The sequence below is a fragment of the Staurois parvus genome, unplaced genomic scaffold (genome assembly GCF_062004578.1).
Source record: "Staurois parvus isolate SC_StPar_1 unplaced genomic scaffold, SC_StPar_1.0 ptg000449l, whole genome shotgun sequence".
In the NCBI taxonomy this organism is placed as follows: Eukaryota; Metazoa; Chordata; class Amphibia; order Anura; family Ranidae; genus Staurois; species Staurois parvus.
In genome coordinates, this window is record NW_028318245.1 from 1005906 (window position 1) to 1018688 (window position 12783).

The 12783-nt window shown below is 44.8% G+C and overlaps 2 protein-coding genes and 1 pseudogene across 3 annotated transcripts in view; all 3 read left to right on the plus strand.

Annotated features, from left to right (window-relative positions):
- Positions 1-12783, plus strand: part of LOC149453233 (uncharacterized) — a 95090-nt gene that overhangs the window by 8957 nt on the left and 73350 nt on the right. The gene's annotated exons all lie outside the window — the stretch shown is intronic.
- LOC149453235 (uncharacterized) lies at positions 425-5379 on the plus strand. The gene is made up of 4 exons (XM_089688587.1): positions 425-483; positions 4336-4416; positions 4999-5144; positions 5261-5379. The coding sequence occupies exons 1-4, from the start codon at positions 425-427 to the stop codon at positions 5377-5379; spliced, it is 405 nt and encodes a 134-aa protein (XP_089544713.1).
- LOC149453236 (uncharacterized) lies at positions 5426-10175 on the plus strand (annotated as a pseudogene). Its single transcript, XR_016314676.1, has 5 exons — positions 5426-5562; positions 5682-5818; positions 5936-6079; positions 6177-6315; positions 7131-10175. The product of XR_016314676.1 is annotated as an uncharacterized LOC149453236 (transcript).

Sequence of the window (12783 nt, forward strand, 5' to 3'; positions counted from 1 at the left end):
CGTTAGGGTTTCACTGATTTTTATTTCCTCTTACAAACCCTTTGATTACTTAAAGGAGAAGAGTGGGGCGCCCTCACAGGAAATCTTTAGCTTTATACAACTTGGACACATAAACCTGCGGCTATCGCATGCAAATATTCCTCTTCTGATTTGGTTTGAAACCGTAGAACCCTCCTAGATAGGCGCTAGGGTAGGAAAGTGCATTTAAGGCTAGGTCCACATCTGTGCGGGCGGTGCCGCTGTGGATCCATACAAAAATCCATGCAGCCACACCACTCAAACAGAACAATGAAGACCCGCGGGCGGGTGCTATTAATTCTAAATCCGCACTGGAAATCGCAACCACACTGGGAACCAAGGTTTCCAAAGAAGTGCAGGGACTTCTTCCCTGCGTGTCCCGGGGCACGGGAGTCCGCTCAAATGAATGGGCTCTCGTGCCCGCGCAAAAAGTGCCCCGCGCGGCCTCATAGATGTGAACCGGGGGTAAGTGTAGTATGGACTCAGTTTATTAACTTCTTGGCGCCGGTGCCTCCCGGCCCTTTAAGAGTTTCAGAAGCCGGGACAAGGTTTTAGGGTCGTCACCGCCGTGATTTGCCATCACATGATCGAAAAAGGTCCCGATCGAAAGGGGAGATTGGGACCTTTCTGGGAGTTGCGGACACGTATGCTGGGAGCGTGCAGGGCGCCGCTCTCAGCACATATGTATTTTCTAATTGCACGCAAATATGCGGCCGCTCGGAGTCAAGGCCCAGATGCCAAGAGGCCGCATATTTGCGTACGATTGGCGTAAAGGGGTTAAAGAAATATCAAAGGGCCACTCACAATTAAAATCAATAGAAAGGCTCATCATAAAGACCACGGTCGGCGGTAAGGGACATAACCGCGTAGTCCACAGCTTGGGTCTCCAGGGCAGCCATTGAGAAATACTATGAGAGCTGTGATTGGTCACAGCTTGTCACATGATACAGGGTTGTTGGGAATAGCCCTCTACCATGTGACCTCTGTGATCATTCACAGATTTCACACGTAGTAAGCAATGATGTCAGGAAGTGACATCTTGCTTACTACCCTGCATGTGATCACTGATTGGCCAATCATTGACCACATGATCTGGATCTCGCACAGAGGTCCCGTAGAGCGATCGGTGTTCCGCTGTGTACTCCAGACACAACGGGCACCAGATCGCAGTGCTGCGTGCTCCCAGGCAGTAAATGCTGGGGCCATTTATAAAAGCTTACCCGCTTCAGCACTGCTCCCGTCCGGCCGTTTATGTACATGGGCTGGACGGGAAGTGATTACGTTACTGGAGTATCCCACAGTTACTGTGCACCCCTCAAGTCCTGCAATAAAGCATAAAGAAAGCATACCCGTAGACTGATTACTGAGCCAAGAGAGTGACTGTGTGCCTGGATGCGGGTGCATCTCCTGGGAAAGAGCCTAGCAACCTAAACAGCGGGCCCTCGAGTGGGTGAACGCTACGAACATAAGCGTAGCTCTGACCCGCATGCTCCAGGCCTCATCTCGCCATTCTACAAATATATACCTCATTATACAGTGAAGGAAATGCGTATTTGCTCTGCTGATTGTGAATGTTTGCCCACTCACAAAGAAATGATCAGTCTAAAAATCAAATGTTCGGTGTATTGTAACACCGAGAGACAGAATAGCAACAACAAATACAGCAGAAATGCATGTCTAACAAATGATGACTGATCTGCATGTTCATGAGGGAAATAAGGATTTGATCCCCTATCATTCAGCAGGATTTCTGGCTACAAAGTGTCTTTCATACAGGTAACAAGCTGAGATTAGAAGCAGTCTCTTAAAGGGAGTCCTGTTAATCTCATTTTGTTACCTGTATAAAAGACACCTGTCCACAGGAGCAATCAAACCATCAGATTCCAAACTCTCCACCATGGCAAAGACCAAAGAGCTGTCCAAGGATGTCAGGGACAAGATTGTAGACCTACACAAGGCTGGACTGGGCTACCAAACTATGGCCAAGCAGCTTGGTGAGAAGGTGACAACAGTTGGTGCAATCATTCACAAATGGAAGAAACACAAAACAACTGTCAGTGTCCCTAGGTCTGGTGCACCATGCAAAATCTCACCTCGTGGAGTGTCAATGATCATGAGAACAGTGAGGATTCATCCCAGAACTACACGTGAGGATCTTGTCAATGATCTCCAGGCAGCTAGTCTCCCTAGGTCTGGTGCACCATGCAAGATCTCAAGGGATCGCAAGGGCTGTGGACGGAAGGGAACAATGGTACATATATGGTGGACATGTCTAAAGGTATGGAGACTGGATTAGAACCTGCACGCACGGTCCTCCACTGTAACCTGTGGAAATATCCAGTTGAGGCCTTATAGAACAAGCATAACCAGGCTGTACATCAAAAAACATGGAAAATTATTATTATTATTATACAGTATTTATAAAGCGCCGATAGTTCGCTCAGCGCTGTACATTACAAAGGGGGACAGAACATGTGACAGAACAATACCAATACAATGCAAAACATGAGGGGATTGAGGGCCCTGCTCTTTCGAGTTTACAATCTAGGAGGGAGGGGATGGTGGCACAGGAGGAGATAGCTGTGGGGGATGGAGTGGTAGGAAGAGTGGAGGAGGTCGGCAAGTTAGCAGGGGGTGGGGTAGGCTTCCCTGAAGAGATGGGTTTTCAGGGTGCGCCTAAAGGAGAGTAGGTGATAATCTGATTGGTTGGGGCAGGGAGTTCCAGGGGATGGGTGACACCCTGGAGAAGTCCTGGAGGCGGGCATGGGAGGAGGAGACCAGGGAACTAGAGAGAAGGAGGTCTTGTGAGGAGCGGAGTGTGCGTGCTGGGCGGTACTTGGATATTAGGTCAGTGATGTAGTTCAGGGCAGTGTGGTGGACGACTTTGTACGTCAGTGTTAGGATTTTAAATTTGATCCGTTGCGCAATCGGAAGCCAGTGGAGGGATTGGCAGAGGGGGGTGGCGGAGATGGAGCGGTTGGAAAGGTGAATGAGTCTGGCTGCTGTATTCAGGATCGACTGAAGCGGGGATAGCCAGCAGTGAGGCAGGCCAGTAAGGAGGGAGTTGCAGTAGTCGAGTCGTGATATGATGAGGGAGTGGATGAGCTGGTTTCTGGGGTTAGGAACGTGCGTATTTTGGCGATGTTGCGGAGGTGGAGTCTGCACAAGCTTGTTAAAGATTGGACTTGGGGCTGGAAGGATAGGTTGGAGTCCAGAATGACACCAAGTACTCTGGCCTGCGGGGCAGGTTTGATGGTGGCGTTGTTCGATGTGATAGAGAAGTCAATGGGGGGGTGGTGTCCGGGCTGGGGGGAAGACAAGAAACGCGGTTTTGGAGAGGTTCAGTTTAAGGAAGTGGAGCGACATCCAGTCAGATATGTCGCTCAGTAGGTGTGTGATTCGGGCAGAGACTGAGGGGGTGAGGTGGGGGGTTGAGAGATAGATTTGTGTGTCGTCGGCATATAGGTGGTAGTTGAAGCCGTGAGAGTGTATGAGTTGGCCAAGGGAGGAGGTGTAGATGGAGAAGAGAAGGGGCCCGAGGACGGAGCCTTGAGGGACCCCAACAGTGAGGGGGAGGTGGTAGCATTATAGGTAACGCTGAAAGAGCCAAAAATGATTGGCTTTCATCTTTCACCTACCGAAACAAACTATTGCTCACTCCTGGAAGTTGTTGAACTTTCAGGAAGTCAAAACTCATCTGAATGGCACAATAGGTGATGGAACATTGACAGCTATAATGGAGGACTAACATGGCTGGTCTTTGGAAATGTGGACGCCATGGATAGAATACTCGCAATCTAATCTCAGGGTGTTACAACTCTAACTGTTACCCCTACGGTTATGGATTGGATGGCGTTGGATAACCATGACATAGCATCCCATCCTCCACAACTTTCCGTTCTAATGCTATCTTTCTCTGGTCTTTACCCCACTTTTTTCCTCCTTTTTTCTAATTCCCCTCCCCCTTTATTTTTTATTTTTTGCCGGGCCCTGGGGTTTCAGGAAGAGCTTAGGCTTCTTCCCAATCCCCTTCCCCCTCCCTTTGTTTGACTATGCAAACATGCGTTTACACACACTTCTACTTTTGTATGAGCATCCATTATGATTTTTAACCTCCTTCCAGTATGGTCCATTACAATGGACACCTATTTGAGGACTTATTCAGTTGGGCATCTGGAGCGCCAATCTTCTTTCAATACTATGGGGACCATGATGGAACATAACCTAGGCTGCAGTATTTATAGTCAACACAAGGTGATGATCTAATTTGAAACACAGACAGGAAGTGATGTAAGGTACAGACAGGAAGTGAGGTAGCAGTATAAATAAGGACTTTCCTGCAAAAGAGGAGTTGGAGGAAGTAGAGAGGAGACATTGCTGGAACTGGCAGCAGAGAAGGTGATAAGATCTTATTTTATATTTACACCCAAATACCTCCCCGTCATGTCCGTCCACTTCCTCAATCGTCATATCCTTCCTCATTCTCCATCGTCATGTCCATCCTCATCCTCCATCGTCACTGTGATGTCTACCAGAGTTTATAGTACTGTTATTCATGCATATATAGAACCATTTATCCAAACGTCCATCCAGAACCTCTGGTTTATAGACCGGATACGTCCTAAATATAGAACCATTTATCCAACCGTCCATCCAGAGCCTCTGGTTTATAGACCGGATACGTCCTAAATATAGAACCATTTATCCAACCGTCCATCCAGAGTCTCTGGTTTATAGACCGGATACATCCTAAATATAGAACCATTTTATAGGGAGAACAGAAGAGTTAGAACCTCTGTCAGATTATTATTTGTCTGTGTCCCCATTTTTATCTTCTTTGCAAGACCTGTGATTGCCTCTATACCTGTTTTGGAAGTTTAGGAGGAGCGTCCTTGATAGATCAGGTGGAAATGCGGAGGATTCTGTGGTGACGTTTGTTATTTTTTCTCTTCTAACAAACGTAGTGAACTTTCTTCACAGGACATCACCCATCACAGTGCCTCCACTTCACTGCCTGACAACAGATGGAACCAGTGCCAAGGAGATTCTAGAAGTCGCCATCAATCAACTGAAGGACCTCTACAAGGACGTCATGATAGTCAATCAGCCGCCCCTCACATCACCGGGTAAGAGGAGACTTTATTGGAAAGGAGAGAGCAGTACGGAGGCTCCACCTAGATCCTCAATCATCTGATAAACACATAGAAACAATGGATTCAGTTAGCGTGTGTGTTTCCTACAGATGGATCCAGTTATGGGAACCCACCAGAGAGATGTCCCCGTCCTCTGTATTCCCGGGATTCCACACAGGAAGGTCACACCATCCCTCACCATCATCAGGTAGATGGATCCAGAAAGTGAAACACACCAAAGAGATGTCCCCGTCCTCTGTATTCTCGGGATTCCACACAGGAAGGTCACACCATCCCTCACCATCATCAGGTAGAAGGATCCAGTAATGGGAACCCACCAGAGAGATGTCCCCATCCTCTGTATTCCTGGGATTCCACACAGGAAGACCACACCATCCCTCACCATCATCAGGTAGATGGGACTGAGCATGGACACCTAGAAATGTATTCTAAACTATGAGATGATATTCTATGTAATCTCTAGTTTCATTTCATAAATATGATCTGTCATCTTTGGTGTTTGGGGTGAAGAACTGAAAGACTTCAAAGTTGAGGTTAAAGAAGAAGAGACGTTGGTGAGTGGAGATCAGCAGTCTATGGAAGAGGGTTGTCCTCTGTATTCTCAGAACTTCACATGGGAAGATCACCACTATATAGAGAATGATCAGGTAGATGGGACTGAGTGAAAAACTCAAAAATAATTCTATGAGAGGACATCCTTCTATGTAATCTAATATTGGCAGCAGTGTTGCCAGATGTAATATTGTATCACCAATCTAATGTAGAAAGAAGAACAGAAAGACATCAAAGGTGAACATAAAGAGGAAGAAGAGATGGTGGGTGGAGGTTAGCAGTCTATGGAGGAGAGAGGTCCTTTGTATTCCCAGGATTCCACCCAGGAAGATCACAATTATAAAGAAAATGATCAGGTAGATGGGACTGGCCAAAAAAACTTAAAAATAGATCTATGAGAGGATGTTCTTCATTGTAATCTCTTGTACCTATTTATTAATTCTTGGAGTTTAGGATGAAGACCAGAAATACATCAAAGTTGAGGTTAAAGAAGAAGAAGAGACGTTGGTGAGTGGACATCAGCTGTCTATGGAGGAGGGGGAGATGATTATGGAAAGTAAACCGGAGGAATCTTCTCTACATATGGACACAAGTAAGTAATATACACTAAACACAGAAACAGTTCAAATTTTAGTTCTACTTCTCTAAGTATAAAGCATGTTGTTACATTGTTACATGGAGTGAAATATACCATATGCCCATCAAATAGTAGTCGATCCAGAGGAGGGCTGAAAAGCCACAAACACTCTGTCCATAATTCATTAGGTTAAAAGAATTCCTTCTTTGTCCCAAGATAATTGCCCAGATCAACATTCTACAATGATTCGTATTACAAATATTAGAAACACTTCCAGTCAGCTAGGAATAATTTCTGTGGAAGACCATTCCTCATTTTTACAGCTCGTATAGCAAAGAACCCGTCTACATGATATAGGAAATCTCCAGACCTTGCAGGAGGAATATAGTCTATGAATTCATCTCCATTCCTCAATATAACGTCATGTTCCCAACAAATGAGGAGGAGATACTGAACACCATATGAAAGGTCCATCTCCATTCCTCAATATAACGTCATGTTCCCAACAAATGAGGAGGAGATACTGGACACCATATGAAAGGTCCGTCTCCATTCCTCAATATAACGTCATGTTCCCAACAAATGAGGAGGAGATACTGAACACCATATGAAAGGTCCATCTCCGTTCCTCAATATACCATCATGTTCCCAACAAATGAGGAGGAAATACTGGAAGGGTACAGGTGAAGGGTCCACCTACATGTCAGAAGTAGCATCTGAGGCCCCATATAACTTGTCTTTACCACCACTGCTGCACATTTTATGAACTCTGTATCTCTGTTCATCAGTCCCATTCTTCAATATAATATATATTAAATATTGCTTTCCAGCAGGTGGACAGTGTTCTCGGAATATAAATACATCGGAGGGACATCTTATTATATTTCCAGATTGTAAGGTAGAAGATACAGACATTCCACAATATTCTCCAAAAGTGAATTCCTATTGGTCGGTTAAATCAATGGATCCTTCTAATCCTGAGGAACCTTCTGATAGATCCCATACTATGACTCCAGATGTCCATCTAAGTTCTCACAGTGTTGGCAGATCAACAGATCCATCCAATCCCCAGAAATCTTCTTTAAGCCATAAGGGGGTTTACACAGGAGAGAGTTCATTGTCATGTTCAGAGTGCGGGAAATGTTTCATTGGAAACAAAGAGCTTCTTAGACATCAAAGAATACACACTGGTGATCGTCCTTTCCCTTGTTCAGAGTGTGGGAAATGTTTCCTTAAAAAAGGAAACCTTACTGAACACCAGAGAATTCACATGGGTGAGCGTCCTTTCCCTTGTTCAGAGTGCGGGCAATGCTTCATCACAAAAGGATCAATTTTTAAACACCAGAAAATTCACACAGGTGAGTGTCCTTATGCATGTTCAGAGTGCGGGAAAAGTTTCATTAAGCAATTATCCCTGGTTTCCCATCAAAGAATTCACACGGGTGACCGTTCCTATGCATGTTCAGAGTGCAGGAAATCTTTCAATGTAGAGGATGACTTTCGTAGACATCAGAGAATTCACACTGGTGAACGTCCTCATTTATGTTCAGAGTGTGGAAAACGTTTCAATCGCAAAAAAGAACTTACTGAACACCAAAGAGTGGTGAGCGTCCTTTCTCTTGTTCACAGTGCGGGAAATCTTTCACTACAAAAGGATCTCTTTTTAAACACCAGAGAGTTCACACAGGTGAGTGTCCTTATTCATGTTCAGAGTGCGGGAAATCTTTCACTCGGAAAGAACACCTTGTTAGACACCAGAGAGTTCACACTGGTGAGCATCTTTATTCATGTTCAAAGTGTGTAAAATTTTTCAATGAGAAAGGAAAATTTATTGTACACCAGAGAACTCACACAGGTGAACGTCCATTTTCATGTCCAGACTGTGAGAAAAGTTTCATTAAGCAATCAGCCCTGGTTTCCCATCAAAGAATTCACACGGGTGACCGTCCCTATGCATGTTCAGAGTGCGGGAAATCTTTCAGTGTAAAGAATGACCTTCGTAGACATCAGAGAATTCACACTGGTGAACATCCTCATTTATGTTCAGAGTGCGGGAAATGTTTCATGAGCAAAAAAGAACTTACTGAACACCAGAGCGTTCACACCGGTGAGCGTCCTTTCTCTTGTTCAGAGTGTGGGAAATGTTTCCTTAAAAAAGTGCACCTTACTGAACACCAGAGAGTTCACACGGGCGAGCGTCCTTTCTCTTGTTTAGAGTGCGGGAAATCTTTCACTACAAAAGGATCACTTTTTAAACATGGGTGAGCGTCCTTATTCGTGTTCAGAGTGTGGGAAATCTTTCACTCGGAGAGGACACCTTGGTAGACACCAGAGAGTTCACACGGGCGAGCAACTTTATTCATGCTTGGAGTGCGGGAAATGTTTCAGTGAGAAAGGACAACTTATTGTACACCACAGAATTCACACGGGTGAGCGCCCGTTTTCATGTCCAGACTGCGAGAAAAGTTTCATTCAGAAGTCAGTCCTGGTTTCCCATCAAAGAATCCACACGGGCGAGCGTCCTTATTCGTGTTCAGAGTGCGGGAAATCTTTCACTCGGAAAGACCACCTTGTCAGTCACCAGAGTGTTCACACAGGTGGACATCTTTGTTCATGATCAGAGTGCGGGAAATGTTCAAACTTATTACACACCAGAAACTTCACACCAGCGACAATCCTTTCTTTTGTTCAGAACGCGGCAAACGTTTGCTTGAAAAAAAAAAAATGTATTATACATCAAAAAACCCACAGGAGTGAATGTCTTTAATCCTCTTCAGAGTGTGGGAAATGTTTCAATAGGAAAGAGCATCTTGTTCACAGGTGAGCGTTCTTATCCATCTTCAGAGTGCGGGAAATCTTCCCTCAGGCAACAATATTTGCTGGACACCGGAGAGTTCACACAGGAGAACGTCAGACGGGACACCTTGTTAAGCACTTCCCGTCCACCCTATATATATATATCTATATATAGATATATATATATCTATATATACGTGATTTCGCAGTTCCAGGTAGGGGGCGTGTGCCACCCTCCCCGTGCCGCCATTTGCGGCCTCGGCTGTCAGTCACCAGGTCCCGGCTGGTGATTACTTGCCGACGGAGGGGAGAGACCTGTATGTAAACAATACAGATCTCTCCCCTGTCTGCTCCTGCACAGCACAGCCATCCAGAGCAGTGTGATTACAGTGAAGCACACAGACCCCGCCCCCTAGTAACAGACCCCCACCCCCTAGTAAAACACTCCCAGCACGCAGGAAACCCTTTGCTCGCCCCTCATGTTAACCCCTTCCTGCCCAGTGCCATTAGTACAGTGTCAGGGCTTTTTATTAGCACTGACCACTGTATTGGTGTCACTGGGGATGTCAGTGACACCAAGTCAGTTCCCCCTCAAGTGGCAGAGTGCCCCCCGCAGTCCCGCTATAAGTCGCTGATCGCCGCCATTACTAGTAAAAAAAAAAAAATCCCAGTATCTATACCGCCATTTGTAAACACCATAACTTTCATGTGAACCAATTAATTTCCACGTATCGGGATTTTTTTTTCAGCGAAGACATTTTGGGCGAAATTTATGACTAAATTTGATTTTTACATTTTTTTTACTGGATGTGTTTTATAGCAAAAAGTGAAAAATATTGGTTTTTTTTTCAAAATTGTCGCTTTTTTTAAGAAAAAAATTAAAAACGCACAGGCGATCCAAAAGAAAACTCAATTTGTGGGGAGAAAAGGCCATAAATTTAATTTGGGAGCGGCGTTGCACGACCGCGCAATTGTCAGTTACAAGGACTATGTGTATTACTTTGTGACTCAAATTTTAGTCTCTCTGTCATTTGTTTTTTTTCCATAATTATAAAATATTAAAATGCTGTCACACTGTTGATTTTTAATTTATTTTATTTAGTTTTTTCATTGTCTTCTTTATTCTTTAACTAAAAATATAATTCAGGGCTCGAAAAATCTCAGGCACCTGGTTGCCACGTCGACTAGAAATGTCCTGGCACCTGGGTTCACACACTGCCTCCAAGGCAAAATTGTGTCCCATTGACTTCAATGCAAAATCACATCCCCATCTACTTCAGTGCAAAAACGGCTCCCATTGACTTCAATGCAAAAACCTATCTCGTGTAGGCACACTTATGCTCTTTGCTAGCAAAAAGCGGTCCCATGATTGGAGGCGTCATTCCTCCCAAGGCTCTACAAAGCCTCCATGCTCCAGGACCCAGCCCAGGATTGACCAATCTTGGAGAAAACTAAAAATGCTGTTTCTTCTGTATGAAACGGACCCAATGCATGGGTGAGATCAAGGGGCGGACTGACAACTCAAGGGGCCCCAGGTAATAGGGGATCATGGGGCCCCTTTGTCCTTGTGCAAACTCAAAAAAGCATATGAAAAAGGTACCAGGGGCATCTTATGGGGCCCCCTACTGACCGCGGGGCCCTCGGGCTGTGCCCGAGTTTCCAAATGGTCAGTCCGCCACTGGTGAGACCCCCTGACTGACACCCAATTCTTTTTATATGGTGAAAAGGTGTAACTGTCATGGGGTCAGGCTCGGAGACTAGTAGCTATAACGGTAGAGAGGCTCCCACCAACCAGCTGGATAAGTCCTCCTGGCAGATGATGCAGGTTCACCCAAGGTGCAGGGTCTAAGCACCAACTGGTATTTACCAGAGCTCCTGATGGTGGATATGGGCTTTTCTGCATGTAGTGCCAAGTCGCTGCCCTCAGATCGTTCCACCAGGAGATCAGCAAGCCAGGGTCCAGGTAGCAGATGTTGCAGGCAGGGATCAAGCAGAAGCTTAATAATGAAGCTGAAGGTCAGTAACAAGTGGGTGCAAGTTGGGATCAAGCAGAAGCTTAGTCAGTAATGAAGCTGAAGGTCAGTAACAAGTGGTTGCAGGTTGGGATCAAGCAGAAGCTTAGTAATGAAGCTGAAGGTCCATAACAAGTGGTTGCAAGTTGGGATCAAGCAGAAGCTTAGTCAGTAATGAAGCTGAAGGTCAGTAACAAGTGGTTGCAGGTTGGGATCAAGCAGAAGCTTAGTAATGAAGCTGAAGGTCCATAACACGTGGTTGCAGGTTGGGATCATGCAGAAGCTTAGCCAGTAATGAAGCTGAAGGTCAGTAACAAGTGATTGCAGGTTGTGATCAAGTGGAAGCATAGTCAAGGGGCAAGCCGAAGGTAGGTAACATATGGTAGTGAAGATAAGGACTGCTGCAGGTAGACAAAGAAGTAAGATATCGACTGGAGAGAGAGCACAATAATCTGGCAAACAGGAAGTTCAAAGGCATGGCTTAAACAGGAAGTTCAGAGGCAGAACAAAGAGTTCAAGGTTCACAATAAACAAGGTAATCAGCAAGATTGTCCAAGGGATCGGACAGGCAGTTGTCCAGCATCTCAGGTGGCTCTGCAAGAAGACATACTGCTGATTTGGTTAAGGACTAAAAATGTCCGTTGATTATCTGCTCCTGTCCAAATTAATAATTCTAGCTAGCTTTGGAATGTGCGCACACTGGAAGAGACTCACGCTGACACACAAGTTCAGTCTATGAACACTTCTAGTTTATTATAATGAGAAAGTGAGCTTATATATGCAAAATGATGCAAGAGTCATGTGAGAACAGCATAAGCATTATATTAGTCTTTGATTGGTCATTTCCACAGGAAAACAATCTTCGTCATACTATAGGTGTGATCTTCTTCCAGGTCTTATCTATAGAAAGAAAAACATTCCTTTGTTCTCAAGTTGGCACGATGGGAGGGGGTCGTGCATGTGAGATTTTTTAAGCAAGGATTTCTTAAAGATTTCTTAAAGAAGCCAAGCGGGCAGAAAATATACACACAACATATATATTCAATAGGAAATGAAATAGGCATTTTACCATATCCAACACAGTCCCCCCTTAAAATTACTATTTTACTCTGTCCCTATAAGACTTAGCTCATCTGTCCTTATTTACCTTGGAACTCTTTTATGCTGTACGTTAGACAAGTGATGACTATTTCATCACCCCCCTTGCCACAGACTTTGTACATAAGGAAGTCAGATGCTATCCCTACAAAATTGTGAGATTACTATTGGCGGGGAGGGACCATAATGGGGTATAAGGTTTTTCTTCATCTATCATATGGAGATCCTCTTGCTCCTTGTTCAGGAAGATAGGTGTACTGTTGTCTACAGCTTTGCTCATCAATTTCCTCACACATGGTATAACAGAGCATACAACCAGGACCAGGAGAATCAGAATTATTAGTATAGTTATCCCTATTTACATTTTTATTCACAGTTATCATGGGAATCAGGGATTCGAAACCTGCTTTTACTTGGTCTCTGACTTTAAATTCATTAGACACCCCCCTTGGGACTCCAATGGCATCTATATACACATGTGGGTCAAAACTACCAGAAGGAGCTTTTCGCTTCCTCCTACAGCCAGGCATTGGGTCATGGGTATTCTCTGCTAGGATGTGGAGAGGCATATTGGCCT